Source organism: Passer domesticus, chromosome 9, assembly GCF_036417665.1.
Source record: "Passer domesticus isolate bPasDom1 chromosome 9, bPasDom1.hap1, whole genome shotgun sequence".
NCBI lineage: Eukaryota > Metazoa > Chordata > Aves > Passeriformes > Passeridae > Passer > Passer domesticus.
In genome coordinates, this window is record NC_087482.1 from 28,675,110 (window position 1) to 28,696,072 (window position 20,963).

The following is a 20,963-nucleotide window of genomic DNA, read 5'->3' on the forward strand; positions in this document are numbered from 1 at the left end:
CAGGAGAGCAGAGCCAGAGCCCTCTCCTTCTGCTGGGCCAGCCTTAGGGCACCCAGCCCAGGGCAGGGTCACCTGGCAAGCCAGGAAATAATCAGGGAACTTCCACAACATCACTGAATAGTGAACTGTAATTTGTATGCAAGTCCTATCAAATGAGCCCATATCTGCTTTACCAACTTGGGTGTTATATTAAAAAATTTCATTATCTAATCCAAATGAGATGTGTTCCTCCACTGAGGAAATCGTTGGAATTTGAAAGCTTAAAATGATAAACTGTCTGCAAAAATGTGGCAATAAACACAAGCTTCAGAATTTAACTTCCATTATGTGTCTCTACCTGATAATTATGCTAAAAGAAAACTAAAATAAAACTGTGCAAAACCAGTTATTGATCTGTAATAAAATTCACTTTAATACCAATTAATTCACCTTACTGTATATTAAATAAGGAACTGTTATTACTTCTCCAGGATTTAATATGCAAAGCATAATTGCATGCAACAAAGTGTTCTTCTGAGAGCAAGACATGAAGAGGCTGCTGTGCAATCCCACACCAGGCTGCAGTAACACTGGAGTCAGGGAATTCTGAGGGAATATCATTACTGAGAGAGCAGATGTCACTTAGGCTTTAAGTTCCACATCAGTTCCAGCCCTATTTGTTTTTCAAGCCATATCTCACAACACACACACAAAAAAAAATTAAAAAAAAAAAAAACCTTGAAATTTAGCTCAGTTCAGAAGTTGTACTCAGCTGTTAAAGCACAGTATTCAGACTCTGGAGCAAAGAGAAATGTGTAACAACTATGGATAGAAATAATAGACCTGCTGGTATTTCCATCATTATTCAGAACACCGAACCCTGAGGAACATTTGCAGCTCGTTTCAAAGGAAAGGTCAATCTTCCAAGTTAGACATCATTTTGTTATTAAAAACTAACAAATCAACCTAGAAAAGCAAAAAAATCAGTACACACAGGAATACAGATATGGGGAGACTGGACGGAAAATGAAATATTAGAAGTAAGGAGTGGAAGTAATGAAACCTTTACACAATCTTTTTCAGCTGTAGAATGAAATACTCAGCCACAACACTGAAAGCCTTTTTATTACCTGAAAGAAATTGTTATATCAAACAAGGGACTTAGCAATGTTGGATGAATGTGAAAAAAAGTGTGTATAAATTGTCAGTCCTCAAACTAAACTTGAACTCTTATATGAGAGACAGAAGCACTTGGTTTGACAGTAATTTACAAACACACTCACAGCACAAGTAGAATCCAAATGCTAAGGCTTTCTTAGATACTTAAATCCTAATTGCAGGAGTAGCTCCCTCCCTCTCCCAATATCTCCCTGCCTATGAAGATTCCCAGTGAAGAGGAAATAAAAAATGCTTTATGGTGCACATCTAAGCAATGACAAGTTAAAGATCATAAAATACTTCTCTAGCAGATGTTTTCCTACTCGAGGTCTTTCAGGTCTAAAATGAAGAGTAAAACCTTTTCAAATCAAGAGAGAGAAAAATAAAGGCTTGGGATGCTGCCACCAGTATTTCCCTTCCCTGCACACCCTGACACTGATTACCATTTGTTACTTCTAGCATGAGGGAGGCTTTTCATGTGTCTAATGGAACTAACCCAATGCAAAAAAAAAAAAAAAAAACCCCCAAAAACAAAACAAAACAAAAAAAAACCCCACCAAAAAAAACCCCACCCACACGAAAAAACCTAAACCCACTCTACTTTTAGAAATAGTTTTAAACCCATCAAAATTGTGTTAAGTGTTCACTCATGCCCTCTGTATTATGCTACCAATGAAGCAGGGTACCTTACAACTTGACAAAGCTCATTTCTAGCATTACCATCATACATTTTCATCATTCCACTAGGTTCATGTTTTTACAGTCTGCTACATTCACATTTGTGGCACTACAAATACGAATTCACTGTTCTGCTGTGGTGGACTTGCTTTTATGCTTTCAGCAACTCATTTGGCTTGAAGTAACCAACCACCAGAATATCAAAAGCAGACTTAAAGGAGTTACAAAAAAAAAAAAAAAAAGAGCTCCTCCTTGCCATTTTCTCACTGCATTTATTATTTCCTTTAGATGTGCCATCACTGCAAATTGTTCTGGGAAAGACAAGATTAATTTTAATGTAAAAACCAAGAGAAATAGCTTGCAGTTCTCAAGCAAAAGCAAAGAATACCTGTGCAGGCACACAAATGCACCCATAAATATGCACAGATCTATCACCTATTACACACATACAGATGGGCTGTACAGATATGCTGTTAAAACATGTAAACAGGACTGCAGGCTGCAGCAGCCAAAGATACACCAAAATAAGCAAACAACAAGTACAGGCAGGGTTTTTGCCAGCTGGAAGCTTTCATGCTCCTCCCTCACCTCTTCCAAATCCTCGCTGACCCACAGAGGGATGGGGGTGCCCCAGTAGCGGTTCCGAGAGATGGCCCAGTCTCGAGCGTCCTTCAGCCAGTTCCCAAAGCGCTTCTCCCTCACGAAATCTGGAACCCTGTGCCAAAAAAAAACAACAGCATTCATGTATCACTGGGTTCCACTAAAAAGAAAGCTGGTTATATTTCATTTTATCCACCAAAGAAGTTCATTTCAGCACTGATTGACTTGGAGCACGTTCATGTTACAGCTCTGGCTGCTGCAAGGCCTGTGGAGGTGCTGCCAAAAAACACAACACTGCCTTCTTCTGATCTCAGGTAAGCTGCAGAAGTGAAAAACACCAGATTCATTTTACCAAAAAGTAACTCAGGAAAACATGGCAACATACAATAGATTCGTTAGGGATGAAACAATGGCCAAAGTCCTCAGGACAGTCCAACACTGGAGGATTATGGCTAAGGGTGATCACAACACTACTGCTTAAATTACATGCAGAAAAAGATTTTGAGGTTGAATAAAATTCCCATGATCAAAAAGCCTGGAGCAATAGCATCAAAAGGCACCTTGGATTATGTGTGGGCATCCAGGTACAAGCACATTAATCAGGCTGATAGATCACACAAAAAATTCTTTCCAAGCTATTTATCATCTCACTTTGAATTACCTGATTAAGAAACAAAACACACCCCCCAACCACAGAACCCTATCAATGCTTGCTAAAACCTAATTTTGAGCATTAATGGGCACTGAGGGATGTTAAAGACAAATTTTCATTGTATGAAAGTGTCTTGGAGCTCAAAGGTTAACACCAGAACCATCGAGGTTCCTGGTTGTGCTAAGTGGCCTGGTGGCTTGATTAGAACCATTAAAACCACTTTTTCCCAGGATGTAAACAAACAAATAACTATTTACCCAATGATTATATGCAGATGAAGGAAAGCAATGGGTTTCATAGTCAACAATATGCTCCCCTCATGCCTAAAGGTGCATTTCAAAATACCAAATTCAAATGAAACTCACAGAAAGAGCAACCTTAAGACAGTGTCAGACAGACAGAAGCTGTGAATGAGCAGCTCACAACAATAAAGTAGCTCTGGAACTGAGCTTTTAGCAACCCATGGCAGGTTTTGCTGGGTTTGTTTTTCCAGTCTAACTAGAAAGGCCCTTCCCAAAGTCTGAGCTGGATTAGGAGAGCCATGGTTTCCAAAGGGGGAGCCAAGCTACAAAGCACACAGGGTCTCTTCCACCTTTTCTTTCTGAAGCTCTTGGTCCTCTTGTCAAGTATTTCTTTTTAAAGACCATTTTTAATCACAGATCAGTCCCAAGAGTAACAAAGATGAAAGGCTCCTTTAGAGGAAAAATTAGAAGAATGGATTCATATGACACACTGGGGTAGGATTAGGCCCAGTAGCAGATTTACGAAATAAGTGTGAACAAAAAAAAAAAAAAGCCATTCTCTTTTAAAAGTTTTATCCATGATGATGCCATGTGGAGATCTAAAGGCTTCTTGATGCCAGTGTTGTCTCAAGTGGATAAAAAGTACCCTTAAAAGCCTCACTAAATATCAGCCTCAGGTTCCACAGCTTCCCTCGCTATTTCTGGAGTTACTTTCAGCTGCAGTTGTCTTCTGTAACACTTCTCGAACAAAAATCTAATATAAAAAAATTTTAAACAAACTCAGTGACTCATGTTTCACATGACATCTGTAGCCCTGCTTTGAAATGTAGAACGTATACAGGCTTTCCCAATTTGGTTCAGCGTGGGATCATTACTATTAACTTGCTGTGCTGACCTTAGGAGACCCTCTCTCCAAACACAAGTGGAAACTGTGCAAAGTTCATTAGCATTTGCCCAACGTTCCACTAATGTGGAAAACTTCTCTTTACATCACTCCTAAACTAGTTTCCATTTTTCAGAAGTTGTTAGACACTGATTAGCTGAAATTATTAGTCCCATTTAACATAGCTAGAGGCTGAGACAATCCCCCAATGACATTAAAATGCTAAGAGTTTCAACTCTGCCTCCTCAAAACACGCCTGAAAAATTAATTTTATCCCCAAAGTGGACATTAACCACAAAAATGTATGTGGTGTGATCTCTCTCTCTGAGCTATGAAAGCATATAATTTACCTCTTCTGGTAAAATTGTCTGACCCTGCTGCCAGTTTTCAGTGGAACGTAAAACACAAACCACTTCATCTCCTATGAACCACATTTGCAACAATGATCTGTGGCTCTTTAGAGGTACAAGGCAGGAATAACAGTGGCACAGCCATCAAGTCAAATAAAAAGAGCCTGCATCTCACACCCATTCTGAGTCCATCACTCAAAGAAGTGTTACTTAAAGCAGTTGGGTTTTGCCTCTGCAGAGATTCTGCCCATGGGTGCTGCCCAAGGGCAGACACAGCCTCCAGCTGGGATCAAGCTGGAAGAGGGATCTGCAGCAGGAACAGCCATGCCAGGCACAGCCCTTCCAGTCTGGAGTCCATTTATTCTACTTATTCCCAATAGATTTAGCTCCAGATAGCTCAGCTTAACACTTACCTACCTATCACAAGGGAAAAAATAAAATCAGAGGCACCTTCTACTTAAATATTTGATTAGGCTGGGAAAAAAAAAAAGTATTCTCAATGATGTTGTTATTAACACCTGATCTTTTATTTAAACCAGGTTAGTGTTCTTATAGAGTTTTTCAGTTTCCTTTCATCCTACTCTTAGGTATTTTCTTGGTATATTTCTCCTGTTAAATTTTCTTAAAGACACCATCCTGCCACAGGCACGTATTAGTCGAGGGAATGTTTTTTACTCTTCCATCTACACAAAGGAGCTGGAAGATAAATGAAAAGCCCTCTCCCATGTGCCAATGCACACAGTTTTCATGTTTAACCCCACACCCATCACAAACCCCCTTCAGGTGACCACTGGGTTTGGGTGTGACCAGAGGGTGCCAAGTTGTGCCTGTTCAGATCCTCTGAACTGGCACTGGACACCTTCACACCTCAGAGAGGATCAAGCCCCAGCACCCAACAGCTCCATGAGGCTGCAACTGAAAAATCAAAGCAGCCCCATCTCTCCCCAAGCCATTGTGCTGCAGCTCCTCAAACTGAGCTGTGAGAAACAGGGTTTTTTTATTTCCCAACTGGCCTACAATTTGTTTGACCTTCAAATTTCTCTGCAAAATGACACAGATAGGATTTCATGCTTCTTTCTCTGACATTTAGCAAGGTTAAGGAGATTGCTGCCTCAGCAGGTCAGGGAGCTCTTGATTCATGGGTGTGGAACAGTGTGGGGCAATTGCAATTTCTCCTCTTGGCACCCAGGACAGGGCACTAAATAAACTTCAGCATGCAGACACTGCAGCAGTTGGAAAGTTCAGGGAACTGAACTCCACAACACAAAGGAATAAATATTGTTTTGCCAAATAATAAATTAAAAAGATTCTGAGTCAAAGTACATCAGTTCCAACCTGTTTGAATGCTCATGTCTGTCTTACTTTCCCAACATCAAAACTCTATTGTACAAGTTAGAGATAATGAAAATTATTCATTTGCTGCAAATTTCTGTGTCCATTTTTGACTGTTTGTTCCTATTTTTGAAGCAGATGTGGGGTTTTGCTTAATTCATGCATTGCTAAGTCCTCTGCACAGTCAACTCCCACATCCTTTCTTGGTAGATACTCATTTTCTTCACATCTAAAATAAAAATTCCATTTGACAAGCCAAAAAACCTCATGAAGAGCAAAGCAAAACCCAGTCTTTTAACAACATTTATTAACTTATTACAACAGGAACCATCTTCTTTGCCTTCTCAGTCTACACATCACTCAGCATCCAAGTCACACAAGCAATGTGGGCATGGATTTGAAAAGAGCAAATATTGACCACCTTCAATCCCAGAGCAGAACTGAGTCTGCTGACAGTGAGCTACCACAGGCTGAGCCAGTGGGTTCTCAGCACTAATAAACACTCAAGGAACAGCATCAATTAAGAGAAAGAAATTTACTTTCTGACTCTTGTCTCCAGAGGAAAAATGTACAGGATGCAAATTAAAAAAATATTCTAAATTATTACATAATCCAGAAAGAAACTTATTAAAAGGATGACGACACCTGCTCCTTTTCTGTAGATATATTTTGAAGCATTATTTCTTGTGCTCATAACACAATTGCAAGTATTGAACTGAGCTCCTTATTCCATCTGAGAGCTCAGAAGCACTCTGAGCTGGCTCACTGTGCCCCAGTCACAGGATGCAGGAACTGCCTCAAAGCAGCACCATTCCTCTTTTCTGTAAACACAAACAGCACTGCCAAAATAAAACACTGCCCCTGCACAAGCCTCGTGTTTCATCATCAGCTCAACATGAAAAGCTGTTTCAGATATTACATAAAGATAGGCTAATCCTTTCTCACTCTTCATTGTTCCTCTCACCAGCTAATTTTATTCATGATATTCTCTGCAAAACCACAGCACTTTTATGTATTGGGTAAGATTTACTTCATAATTGCTAATTAAAGGAGTTAAGACTGTAAAGTTGATAAACAAAATACTACCTTAAGCAGTGGGAATTAGGGGACCTAATACCAGATTAAGAACTCTAATACAGCTTTGGTTCTGAGAGGATGGTCCCAGATCTGTCTTGTCCTTTGGCAAGCTGGTGACTTTTTAAGTGCCACCTGAAGTCAGGAATCAGTTTTAAGACTGGAAAAGAGAAAGTTACTCTTCAGAAGATAGCTGAGTTGTATAAGCAACACCAAAGGGGATGAAGTAGTTATTCTACGTCATCTAACTAAATATGTACAGATTTATTTAAATTCCTAGCATACCAACTGGGGGGTTTATTTTAGGTGTAGAATTTGGCTTTCTTTTTAAACATTAACCAATTCTTAGAAGACAAAGGCTTAAATTCCATTATGTTAATTTACTCTAATAACAAACCTCCTTCAACATGCCCTCAAATTGATTTTTAATGGTTTTTAATTCAAAGAGATAAAATAAGCAACTATTCATGCCCTTTTGACACTTTAATTAGTGCCAATCTATATCATGGACCTAATTAAACATGGGGGGAGGAGAGGGGAAGGGAGGAAAGGTCAGTGTGTGCCAGGCAGAATTTCCACTGCAGCAGCTCTGCTCCTCAGCCTGGGAGAGCTGCTGCAATGGTGCAACCCCACACACCCCAGACGAGCCTGGGCTGCCTGCACCGCTGCATTTTCTGCTTCTGGTGCAGCTTACAGGGGCTAGATAAGCTGTGCTTTCAATCATTTTGATCTCCCAATGTTTCTCTTGCCTCTTTTCTCCTGGTTCCCATGGCAACCCCCACGTTGTGGTGTGACTGCAATGCTGCTGCAGACGCAGCCCCGGCAGCGTCACCACCGCTCCTGGACGCAGCCCTGACCTCCAACGCTGGCACACACCCCACCAACAACCCTGCTGCATCTCCCTTCCACCTCCCAGGCACCCTGCTAATTGCTGCTCAAACTCCTTATCTTATCAACAACCCTGCAGCCCGAAGCCAGGGAGAAGGGAAGCTTCCACTTTCCTTCTCTCTGCACAGTTTCCTTGGGAATATTCTAACACTGACTGGCACAAAGTACTTTTGTAGGGCATCAGCACTCAGGATCCATTTCAATCCACATATATCAATACATTTGCATTCCTGTGACAGTGGCAGACATTCAACACACTGCTGGTGTCACAGATTTAGCAGATGCCCAAGAAAATCGTGCTGGAGTTGCTTTGTGAACTGGCATTTTGGTGTTTTATTTCATAAGCTTTTCCTTGAAGGAAAAAACAAGCTTTTGGTGAGCCTTCAGTGGGACTGGAGAGGTACCTCTGCATTCATGGCATCATCAGAAGCAACCTCTCTGCACAAGAGGCTCAGAGAGGGAACAGCAAAATTAAGGCACAGCAGAACACAAACCATCAAAATCCAGTGAACAAGCCTCCAAATTACTTTTAATCCTCAGCCATGTCTGATAACAGACAGTAATAAAACCTTCTCTAAATTAGACAAACACAAGGCTAACCCTGCAGCAATTTTTTCCACCTCTTGCTGTAGGCAATGGCACTAATCTGGCTTTTTCCTCGGGAAATGTTGCCATCTAGTGACTCCACGTTGCTGTACACATCACAATTGCTACCAGAGGGAGGATCTCATTTGTAGTCACGATTCCCCAGTAAGAAAAGTGTGACTGATGACTCAAAAAGAAGAGTTACAACTGCATGGTGATACTAAAAACAAAAAATGAAAAAAATCTACACACACCATGCATTTAAAACTGTTCAGATGAAATGCATTAATATTAACAAACTAAGAAAGAAAATGTCCTGAGACTTCCTATAAAACAAAAATAAGCAGCAAAAGAAGGAAAAAGGACTCACTGATTTTCTTCCATTGCGCTACAATCCTGTTATGATTTAAAATTCTGTTGCCCTGCTACAGACTCAGATTCCTCATCTGAGCAATAATGACAAGTTCAGTACAATAAACATTTGCTTTCTATTGTGGATGGGCTCCTTAGCCCATACTGCACAGCCTCAGGGTTTCTGGCACAAACAGGCTTCACTCCTGATCACATCTCACCTTTCCACAGGTGGGAGACAGTTTTGTGGTCAAAGATTAAAATGACCAAGATCAAAAGGTTCTCCAAAGCTTGATGTGCTCGATGGACACATAAGAAGACACCTGGGCTCTCCCAGGAGTGAGTGCAGGGAGTGACTGCAAAACTCTCACTTCACTCACAGAAATCTGTTCTGGGTGGCATTTCCAGCAAGAACTAACAGCTTCAGTGATGGAAGCCAGGAAAACAATACCTTCAACCACACATCAAGCTCTTTATTACAGCACCTGAGTTCTTCAGTGGTGAGAAGATGCCAGAACAAAAGATTTGGCGTCTTTGAAGTCCCTGACTGTCTCCCATCACTGCTTTCCTTCCACTGATGCTCATTTTTCCACTCCTCCAAGTGCTGCACATCTTATGCAAACAATTTTAGAACTGCACAATGTCTTTAACACTAAAAACTTGGCAACAGTTACAGGTCAATGTTTCAGGAGTTACTGAAGGAGAACTTTTAAGTGAGGGAGGTTTAAAAGAGAGAAGGAAAAAAAAAAGAGTTCAAAGCTGTTATTTAAATACAAACTACAGAGTCTTTTCTATCAGTCTGCAATAATGGAAATAAAACATCCACTGCCAGAAGGATGAGCTACAACAGTTTGGAATTCTCATTAGAAGTTGCATGGATTTATTGCTTACAGTAACTTATAAATTTTCAATTTACACCAACTTTGAACACTGATGACAGGAATTAGTCCTATATTGTAATTATAATCTAAGGTGGCCTGGTTTAGTCTGTGGGTACATAAAAAATGCCCTTTCAACAAACCATTTGAGAAAATGATGGTGACAGCAATTAAGGCTGAAATCCAGACAGCACCTTGGTGCTGCATCCAACTCTCCTTATCAAGAGAATAGAGAGCCAAGATCTGACAAAATCTGGATTTTACAGCAGCCAAATCTGCCCCTCTTCATCTCAAATACAGCAGTAGTGGGTGCCTGAATGCCAAACAGAAGATAACCTTTTTTAATTTAAATTTTCTTTAAATAAGATCTCAGTTACACAGCAAAGAACATTCAGTAAGGGAAACTTCAATTAAAGGCTGAGCACAGCCCCCTAAATACTGTTCCAATTGTGCATTTTCATCAACATCCAACACAACCTAATTCCCAGTCTGACTGAAATAAGGATGCAACAGAGCAGACAGGGTTTCTTGGCTTCTGGTTTTACAAAAATGCTGGCACATTACTCATGCAACCATTATTGGAAGTGATAGTTAAATTCATTTTGAAAAATGAAAATAGAGTTACTGGTTTTAATAAATTTTGAATGACTGTGCCCTTATAAGTTGGGTAATTCACTAAAAAACTAATTAGAAATGCAATCAGGTTGCAAAGTTTGTCCAAGTACGTTTAATCTATTTCATCAGAAAGGATATCTATCAAGAGGGCAACTATTCTTAAGGGACAATATACCTATCAGTCATTTACAGGAATAAAAAAAGCAATGCAGTCAAACCCATTTTGTAAAGGTTAATATAGTCTGAAAAGCATTTATCCCAAATTTTCTCATTTTCAGGACATGCTGAAGCCCCAGAGAGTCCAAAAATAAATTTTTTAAAAAGCTACATATTATTGCTGTGACACTTTCAGAGATCAAGTCTCTTCAAAAGCAGAAAAAGTAGGTTTTGGGAAGGAAGGAGTTCCCAAAATTTAAATAAATGAATACTGCAGAAGGCCAGCAGTTTCAATGCCCAAGCAAAACTGGCATCAATGGAGAACGCATGAAGAAAACCTCAAAAACACTCCCTTATTTTTTATAAAAGCTGGATTTTAAAAGCCAACTTCAAGATTACCCAGTATTCAAATTACTATAAAATCACATACTGGAAATACATATTATTTATTAATAATTCTGTGATCATAAATCTCACAAACATTTCCAAAAATCCCTAAGACCACATGGTTTTAAGAGGAGTCCTGAGGAATCAGTTTCATGTTCAGATATGGAATTGTGTTCAGACTCAGGAATTGCCTAAGGGACAAATGGCTCCTGTAATTCCAAGCCTTTTGAAAATTGCCAAATGATGTCATTGCCTGCTCTTCTCACTCAACTTTTGCAACAGCAGCTCCAACATTTGCTTCCACTTGCATCCCTACTACTCAGCACTTACAAAAAGCACCACTGAAACCCCAAATATGTGCACGAGGCAGGGTTCAAACTGATCAGCAATTCTTACTAATTAGTGTCTCTTGGATGAATGGAGGTCACTTAGCAGCTCCTTCCTGAAGCTCTGCTTCTGGAAAAGCAAAACCCATCCATTCAAGCACTTCTTAACAGGATCATTATATTTTTTTCTTCTGTTCATGTGAAAATTAAATATGCAGGTCTACTGTCATCCCAACAGTGAAAGCATCTTGAGGAAGCTAATTAAAGCTAAGAACAAACACTTTCACCCCCTCTCCAGCTTATTTTTGCCCCAAAGGAGGATCACAGTATGTTCTGCTATGGAAAACAGAAAACAGCACTTGTTAATCTCTAAACTCTCCTGACAAAGGCAGACTGGGCATGTGCTGCTTGGCAAAGCCAGGCTGCAGCATTGCTGGGCAGGCTCCATTCTGGATCACTGACTTTTCCCCAGATCCCAGGATTTACACTGCCTGCACCACGTCAGCAGTTATGCAAAAGCTGCTCATGGAGAATTTAATTGCCAGCTACTGTCCATGAAAAAAAGGCAGCACAAGCTGTAATTGCTCACTGAAGGTTGAGTCACCTTCTTTACAAGAGGCAAATGAGGTGGGAGAGGGGTGGAATCCCAGCTCTCCCTGCAGCCCTCATAAGGAAAGACTAAATGAGGTTGTAGTCTCCAAGTTTTCCTCACGCACTGGGAGGTCTCAGCTTCCCAGGCACAAGTGATGGATGACAGGAAGGGAAATAAAAATGCAGCTTATGAAAGTGCAGAAGATAAAGTCCTTTTGTTACTAACACACCACAAACCCAGCTCTGACTCCCTAAAAGGCCACCTGCAGCAACAATTCCCTTGTACTGCACTTAATAATGCATTCGTTATCTAAAGCTCATCTGCTGTTTTCTACACACATCTCACACAAGTATTTTTAACCCTCCTTATATACGTGTCAAGATTTCATTTTTGCCACTAATAGAATTTTTTTCTTTAAACCTGTGTAACAGTTTACCTACAACAATTATGGCAGCTGGGTTGAGCTTTTTGCCGCTTTTTGGGGGGAGAGTGAGCGTGGATTTTTTTCTTCAAATGCACCTATGATGAAGTAGTCAACCTTATCTGTAATAACTAGATGAAAAAACCCACAAGTTGTCTAAAAATTAGTTTAATTTGGAACAATATATACACAGCACTAAGCTGCCTCTATTACTGTCTCAGGTGGAACCTTTTGGGAAGCACATCCTTGCTCCTGCAGGATGATTCTCCTCTGCAGTTTCTCTCATGTTGAATTGTTTAGGTTTGCATACCATGATTGGAGGGCACTTTTAATGACCCTGTAGTGTATTTCCCTGTAAATTACTAGGAAATATTCAACCTTGATAGAACTGAGATAGAACACTGTTTAGAACTGGTCCCAGTAGCACTGTCTGAAAAAGAGGGGAAATATGAAGCAGTGAGCATAGGAACAGGGGAATAGCTTTGGAGAGCTCCAGCACACACCCCCTACCCTCCCACTCCAGGGAAAGGAATAAATCAGATTTCTGCAGGACACATTACCAGTAGCACTGAGCATTATTCTCCAGCAGCTTCTCCACCATGTGCTCCACCCTGACAAACCAGCTGGGCACAGCCTTGTAGATCAGTGGAGTATCTGACCTGCGCGGGGAAGGGAATAAAACAAACAAAAACATTTCTAAATGCTACATTATTTATAAAATGCTCTTTAATATTTATTTTTGCACATGACAGTCTCCTTTTCACAGACTGAGTTCACTGCTGCTGAAATATTATCACAGTTAAAGGTTGGGGTTTGTTTGGTTTGTTAAATTACATAAACTGTTACACTTATGTGAGCTACTATTTTGAAATCCAGTCCTGAAAAAAAAAACTTTACAGCCTTCAAACCCAGTAATTCAAGGAATTTGTATAGCAAGAGCAATCATGAGAATGTTCAAACGATACTTGAATTTGAAATTTGTGCTCCTACATAGTACAACATTATGAACTTCAGTAACTATTAAAATGAGTCATATTTCAGTCTTCCACATGAGCTCATTCTGCATCACTTTTTATGTGTTCATGAGCCTGAAAAGCCAGGGAACATTATGCTGTGCATTTACTACTTGCATTTAAAATAATAATCACAAATCATAAAGAAGTAACAGCACCTAGGGTTAACCAGAAGGAAATTCCATTCCAGGAGGAGAGGGAAAGCAAGAAATAAGCATATAAAAGAAGTTTTAAATATATCTTAACATATTCCATACTTCAATAAGCAGTACAAGAAAATCCTTATGGGAGGAGAGTAGTTTCACAACTTGGGATTGCTTAGAAATGGAGACACAATTGGCCAGAGCACAGATAGAGCAATTTCCTTCATTACTTGGGAAAATCAGTATCTCCAAGCATCTGACAGCAGTGCCCAACCCCAACCTAAATCTCTGAGTTATCAGTTCCATAATAACTGCTTAAGATCTTGAATAACTGTTCAGGCAACACATCCTTCAAAAGGATCCTTGGATCCAACAGTGGGCACAGGTTACTAGCAGGAGCTCAGACATTTCTAATCCTTCACATCCATCCCATTATTCCATGATGAGGAGGGAGAAGAGCCCTAGGGGATAGGATCTGTCTGTGGGTACAGAGAAGCAAACACCACTGAGATAAGCTCATTCTCCTGTAGCATCAATCCACCCCACAAAATGTTTCTGAAAAATATTACTTTTGTTTAAGTCACCTTGGTTCAGAGCTTGGCAATACACAAAAATTCACCTGCAAAGACTCTGAGAGACTCCTGTTATCTCCCATGTGCAGTCAGCACTACAAACAGGCAAAGTTTAATTCATTTTACTTATATTCACAGCAACAACACATTTGAAATCCACCAACTACTGCAGATTATGATGTAAATTAAAATTGCTACTGTGCCAGCATTTGCTGAAGGTACACTTGCCTGACCCACAAAAGAAAGAAAACTCACAAAGGTTGTTCAGACCTTAAAAGCTGAACTCACAGTGTACAAAGCCCAACAATAAAAAGCACATTGTTTCTTTTAACACTACGTTTCAAAAGACTTTTCATTTTAACTATAACCTGTATGTTTCCATGTGCTTAAGTGTTAAGGTACCTATAACCTTAAAGGAAATGGTGAAAGCTCAAAGTAATAATAATGTAGTTGTGTCCTAGCTATTAAATGCAAACCTACTGATGGTTTGCTACACAAATTTAAGTCCTAACAACTAAAAAATGGGAACAGTTGAGTTCACTGCTCACACAGCAGCAAGATCCCAGTAAAAAAGAAAGCGTTCCCCAAGCTACAAGGTGTTCTGATTTCACCAAGTATCTTGTTTCAGAGGTGCTGAAAAGTGATAAATTGCCATCACAAGATCTTGAGGAACTGGAAACAAGGAGAATAAAAAATTTATATTAAAAATTGATATTAAAAAAATTCTCACATGGTCATAGCATTTTGGGAAAGGAAGGTTGGGACAATGGTGGCAGCCCAGCTCTGTGAGGAGAGCAGCAGGTGGGGCTGGCTGGTGCAGGAACACAGTGGCTTCAGACAGGGAGATCCATGACAAAGGCCCAGCAGGGGAACCATTCCCCAGGCTTTCCACCCAACACCAAGGTCATAACACCTGATAACCACTCCAAGCACCCACAGGGCTCTGTTCCTCCTACATGAAGGCAACAGTAAAGGGGAAGAGGGCAAAGTTTCCCTGAATATTTTTCTTCTGGCTGTACTACCAAGCAGTGCCTCAGCAGGAGACTGGAGAGAACAAAACAATAAAATCTGCCCAAGCAGTGACACCTCCCACATTTCTGCTCCTCACAACTGGTGAGAAGGTGGAGGAATCCAGATTCAACTGGATTTTACTGTAGAATTAAATGAGAAATACTCATTGGTGTGTTTTGTTTTCCATCAACACAAGGGGAAAACCACTCAGACAGACCTTAAGTCAAAGTCTGATGCTCACAAAGTTCCTGCCTAATCATTCCTCTCTATCCCAGCTGAACTAAGTTTTGTTCTCCTTACAGACAGATCATTTAGAAACACATCAGAACAATCAAATCACATTAACTGTGATCCTATTCTGTTTTCTTGTAATTTAGCAATGAAATGATCAATAATTGAACCTGTGCTATAAAGATGCTTCTTGGCTTTGCCTTCTCTGGCTTGGAAAAGTCAAAGCTCCACATCTTCCATCTTCCCAACACAGTTCCTAAAGGAATGGCAGGCAGGAGCTGTGAGGGACACCCCAGCTGTCACGTCCAACAGCTGCTGAACTGCTGCCCAGACCCAGACAAAGACTCCCAAGATCTCACACATGCAGAGTGCAGTTTTGACCATGTCCTCCATTTTCAGCAATAAAAACAAATTTAACTGAAAACTATCTGTTGTGTCCTTACCTAGCTGTTGTGTTTTTCATATTTTGAAGTTTAGTTGACAGAAAGTTACTACACAGAGAAGGACCCTGATTTAATGTTATGTAAAAAAAGAAGGCAAATTTCTCAACATCCCAAGGATTCAACAACTGCTTGGTTTCAGGGAAGAGCAGCAGTACATTAAGAAGAGTCTGATTGCAAAGTTTTCTTCCATTAATCAAAATAACTTAGAACTATGTTCAAAGTTAAGAACTACTCTTCTACTTTTAGCATATTCCAATTATGGTTTGATTTGTGATGGCAGTGAAATGAGCTTTGCAAGTAGAATCCATTGTTCGGTTCTTCCCACTGGATAATTTGCTGCTAGGTGCTGCCTGCAACTTATCATCCATCAACAAAAATGTCAACAGAGTGGCAGAATTAAGGATCTTCTATAGAATCAGCATTTCTGCATCCCTGCTTTTGTCTCAGAAGGCCATGACTGGATATTTGAGTTGTTGCACAAGGAAAACACAAGCGTTGCTTGATTTTGGGCCTGCCATTTTTCAAAAACTGTCCCAAATCATCAAGGACGTAACACTTGAAGGGCAATTTCCCTTCCTCCTCCAGGCAGCTGCTAGAAACAAACCAATCCTGCTGTTCAAGAGCAAGCAGAGGTTATTTTTGCTATAAATTAAAGATAAATGTACCTGCTAGAACACTTCACCTGGCAGAGTCAGAGCCAGACAGAGAGATGAGCTTTTATCACAGCTATTTCAATACAGGTGCTGTATACATCAGATAGGACTTAAAATCTTCAAGCCATTTCATATCATTAAATTAGATATTTTAATTTAAGTGTGTCTTTGCTCATAATAAGAATTTAATACTCTACTAAAAGGTTACTGAAGATTCTTATTTTTTCATTTGATATTGTTTGATGATTTTTTACAACATCAACCATGGAAATGTCAAACCAGGGAGCACACTAATAAAAACAAGCTTCATTTCATGATTAAATCTGTCTAGCCTGTATTCCTCAGAACCAAAACTTGTTTGTTCACTGATACTGAACGCCCATGGAGAATTCCACATGGAGACTTCCCCCAGAGACATCCATCTAGGGAGATATTTCCACATTTTAAGCAACTGGGATTCTTTCAAAGAAACAAGTCATCTTACAAGGCTCAAAAGAGCTATATTTTAGCCATTTTATTCAAAACATACAAAGCTTTAACACAAACATTTAAAGACCTTCTGTGATATGCTTATTTGGATACAATTCAAAGGGCATCAAAAAAATCCTTTCCCACCATTCAGCTGCTTCAAAAAATAACCTTTTTACAAGAGGTGGTTAGTTAGGAGTTCTACACCAAGAAATGAGCAACACAAACTACAAAAACACACATTTAAAATCACAAATAGAAATGAAATTTCAGCACTACACCTAAATTCATCAGTTTTATGGCAAAAAAAGGAGAAAAATTCTTTGACGACTAAACCAAAGCTGGAGCTCTCCTGAATGAATAATCTCAGTTTGTGTTACTTTTAGTTTTGTCAGGAAAATTAAGTAAGGGAGGGGAAAAATATGGGAGAAAGCTGAAGAATTTCTCAGTTAGAAAGCAGCTGAAGGCAGGTGCAGGCGTGTGCTTACCTCCAGCAGAAGGGGTAGCTGTGCTGGAAGGTGGTGCTGTGGATCAGCCGGCCCTTCTCCTTCAGCCATTTGATGATGTGCTTATCTGCATCCTAAAAACACACATTTCCCTTGGAATACACATTTCACTAAGCTACTACAGGATTTGTCTCAGATACTCAAATTAATTTTTTAAAAAGCTATGCATAACCCAGCATTTACACACACACATAAAATTGCTATCAAGTTTATACATTTCCTGCAGGGGCACTGTAAAACACTAAATTTGCAAAGTCATTTGCTCTCCAAACCCTGTTTATTTACAGTGTCTTCAATTTGTCTCTGCTATATGGAAAAATTAAAATTTATACATTAAAGCATTAGTCCTTTTATACCCTTAACTCTCTTTACACATACACACAACTGTGTGTAAAATTCAAATTTTCTGAAGCACCAATACAAACCAGAAACATTTTTTAATATCTTAATGACTGAGTCTTCTAATTTTGTGGCAGAAAATTATATTGTGCTTTTTACCTAATATTTAAACTTCCTGATACCACATTCCTCTAAAGTGACTGAATTTCAGAATTTGAAACATATTTCACAGTACCTCACTAACTGGGATTTACATGCTAAAATGTAAAGTGGAAGTGAAGTGAAAGCTGCATATTGATAATTTAAGACAATCTACTGAACATACAAGTGTCAATAGAACATTAAGGAAAAAAATATACAAGTATCTATGAGTAAAAAATTCAGTATCGTAAGAAAATTTTCCAAGAGCCTTAAATTCAGATTTTTACCAGAAAGAAGCTAAACATGGAGCCTCCCGTGTCCTCTTATTTGTGTTAATGCATAAAGCAGGAAGGAAAGATAGCTGATTGAATCCTCAGCTTAATTGGAAAAGACTGTAAAATCTTGTATTGCATTTGTTTACGGGACATGCTTTATATCAAACTGGAGCAGCAGGGCTAAAAGCAATTTGTTTTCTCAGGACACTGAATTTAAGAGGCACTCCCTGCTAGGGATTTGCATCTGGAGAAATGTGGAGTTCCTGTGGTTTTTTTTCCCCAGGGATTCTCCTGCATCTGCTGCCAAGTAAATTCCCACTGCAACACAGCCCACAAGTGGGGAAGTGACTGAATTTCTCCCTCCTAGGGGGTCACGTTACATTAACTGGCTGGGAGAAACTTAATGATGGCACCTGGAAATTCAGAGTCATCCAGAGGTGAGGGAGGCCCTGCACACGTGCCTGGAGACTCTGGACATGACATTTCTGTCAGGAAAAAGCTCAGAGTGAGTGAGAGTCTCCCTGGAGCAGCTGCAAACAGGATACTCCTCTGCCCTCTCACTACAGATGGACAACATTACTTGCATTTCAACTTTTTTCTCAGCTGCTTAATAAACAATTCCAACCTTGCTGTAAATGTTAAAACACAATTTAATTTATCCAGATACCAGTCACACATTGAAAACAAGCCCACACAGGGAAAGAAAAGAAAGCTTCTGCCATATATAAAATGTATCTTGATTAAAGTAGTAATTTGCTGTCTCAGGCCCACTGACCTTCACATACTGCCCAGCAAAGTCAGCCACTTCTGCTGTGAAGCAGCCTGATGCATCAACAGGGCATACAGGCACAGAGTCCTTCTGAATGATATTAAAATCCATGCAGACTCTGTAATCATCCTGCAAAAGAGACAAGCACCAAGCTGTAAGAATACAAAATACTGGGTGAGATATCCATGCCTTGAAACTGAAATTAAATATTGAACAGAAAATGTGATGACTGAACAAGAATAGCAAAATACTCAGCCTTCACTAATCCCAAATACTTATGAGGAAGTCCTCTTTTATAGGATTGTAGTTTTATTCATGCAGAAAATTATGATTTCTTCAGACTGTCACCTAGTACAGGGGATATGTGCATGTGTTTCTATGCACGTCAGTGCATATACACACACATGTATTTCATGTGTCTGAGTACACACACACACAGAGTGAACAGCTTCAGGCAACCATTGCATGGCAAAGGAACTGCAGCCACTCCATCCTGCTCCTGTCCCAACCAGAGCCTGGATCTGCCCAGCTCTCCAGCCAACAGGGCATGTTTCAGAAAGCAGGTTGTTTTAATCAATCTAATTCTGGCATTTCACATAAGCAGTCCCATTTTCTGAATGTCTCAACAATCCAAAGCCTCTAAACCTGTATTTCTCAATCTTTTTTGGCCCATAGGCAATGCTACTGACCAAGAACCACACATGGACAACATCATAGTTTTTTTCCTGGCCAGTCTCCATTTAAATTTTTAATTTCCTGTAGCAGTAAGGAAAAAAAAAAGAGTTGCTTCAGACTTTCCTGAACATGACTGAACAAAAATGGCATCAGAGAAAAGATTAAAATAAGTAGGGGGATAAAAGAGTTCAGATTTTACCTTCCAGTCTGAATGACAGTAAATCTGTATCTTACCCAGTCACAGCAATGGCTGACAGGATTCACAGCAGCTGTTTCACAGGAACTGCACCTAAAGCACCCTCTGAGGCTGCCCAAGGACAGGGTGTAAATACACATTTCACAGGCCAGTGCTCCACAGCTCCCTGAGCTCTCCTCCCCTGGCCCTCTCCAACACAGGTGAGCCAGCTCTGGAGTGCCAGGGCAGGGCTCCCATGTCCTGGGTGTTCTCATCCTGTCCCTCCAGCTCTCCCCACTATCCCTGAGGCTCCCAGCTCCCCCAAGCCAGACCTGCTGTGTTTTATAAGGATGAAATTCATCCACAGATGGCGAAGTTGGCTGCTTCATGGACCAAAGCTTTACACATAGAAACAACAAATCCCTGCAGCTCCAGCGCTCCCACCAGAGCACAGCCCTGTCCAGCAGCTGCAGAAAGCAGCACACAATTATTCCCCCGTGTCCTTGTCACCCAGTTCCTGCAGTCAGGACGTGGCTGAGATCTGCTGGCCTTCCCTCAGAGGCACAGGGAGCTGAGGGGTTTAAAACACAGGCCAGATGACAGAGCTGATGTCAGCCCTGCTTTGGCAGTGAGCTGCTCAAGGCTTTGAAGCAGCAGCCAGCACAGACCACAAGGCCTGGCACAGCCAGAGCCCTGCTAGGGAAGGCAGCACAGCAAACCCTGCCCTGGGCAGCACCTGGCTCAAGAGGTGCTTCAGCTCCATGTGCAGCCCTGCTGCAGCCAAGGGCACACAGAGGGCTCTGCTGCTCTGCCTGTCTGCACCAGCTCCCTGCTCCTGAACAAGTGAACTCCAATGGAAGCTCTCCAGAATGAGCTGCCATTTGACTTCATGAAGATTTCCCTCAGTAACCACCAGGAAAGAATATATTCAGGCACATATAAGGAATCCACAAGTGCTAAGCTGAAATAGAAGCTAAGATCAACATCAGTTTCTTCTAGGAGTGACAGTAGTCACTCCTGTATGTCAAAATCCCTCAAAAGATTACACACAGAAGTTGTAATACACAAAATTGATAAGTACAGCTCATTTGTGAGAAATCAAAAGCTTTTTTATGTGAAATTTTAACAAAACCACAGAAACACAAAGTCAAATGTTCACTTTCAGCACTTCTTAGCAAAAACCAGTATCACTTTTGCCAAAAGTGTCAGGTACTGAAAAAAAAGTGCATCAGTAACAGATCTATGAAACTTGTGTCACAGCATGAGCAGGCACTAGCAGTATTGCAAATTAAAAATTTCTATGCAAATTCAAGTGTTACTAAATCTTTTTAAGTTGACTGCAGGTACATCTACATATGGTGAAATGCCTGAGCAGCTGAATTTTAGTGTCATGTTAATCTGG

General features: G+C 40.3%; 1 protein-coding gene across 6 annotated transcripts in view; it reads right to left on the reverse strand.

Moving 5' to 3' along the window:
* Positions 1-20,963, reverse strand: part of IARS1 (isoleucyl-tRNA synthetase 1) — a 94,346-nt gene that overhangs the window by 44,198 nt on the left and 29,185 nt on the right. For all 6 annotated transcript variants that reach the window (XM_064432251.1, XM_064432248.1, XM_064432246.1 and 3 more), the window contains exons 12-15: positions 18,718-18,840; positions 17,170-17,261; positions 12,708-12,806; positions 2,404-2,530 (exon numbers count right to left, since the gene is read on the reverse strand). In XM_064432251.1, coding sequence (XP_064288321.1) covers positions 2,404-2,530; positions 12,708-12,806; positions 17,170-17,261; positions 18,718-18,840 — 441 coding nt within the window. The remainder of the gene's footprint in view (positions 1-2,403; positions 2,531-12,707; positions 12,807-17,169; positions 17,262-18,717; positions 18,841-20,963) is intronic.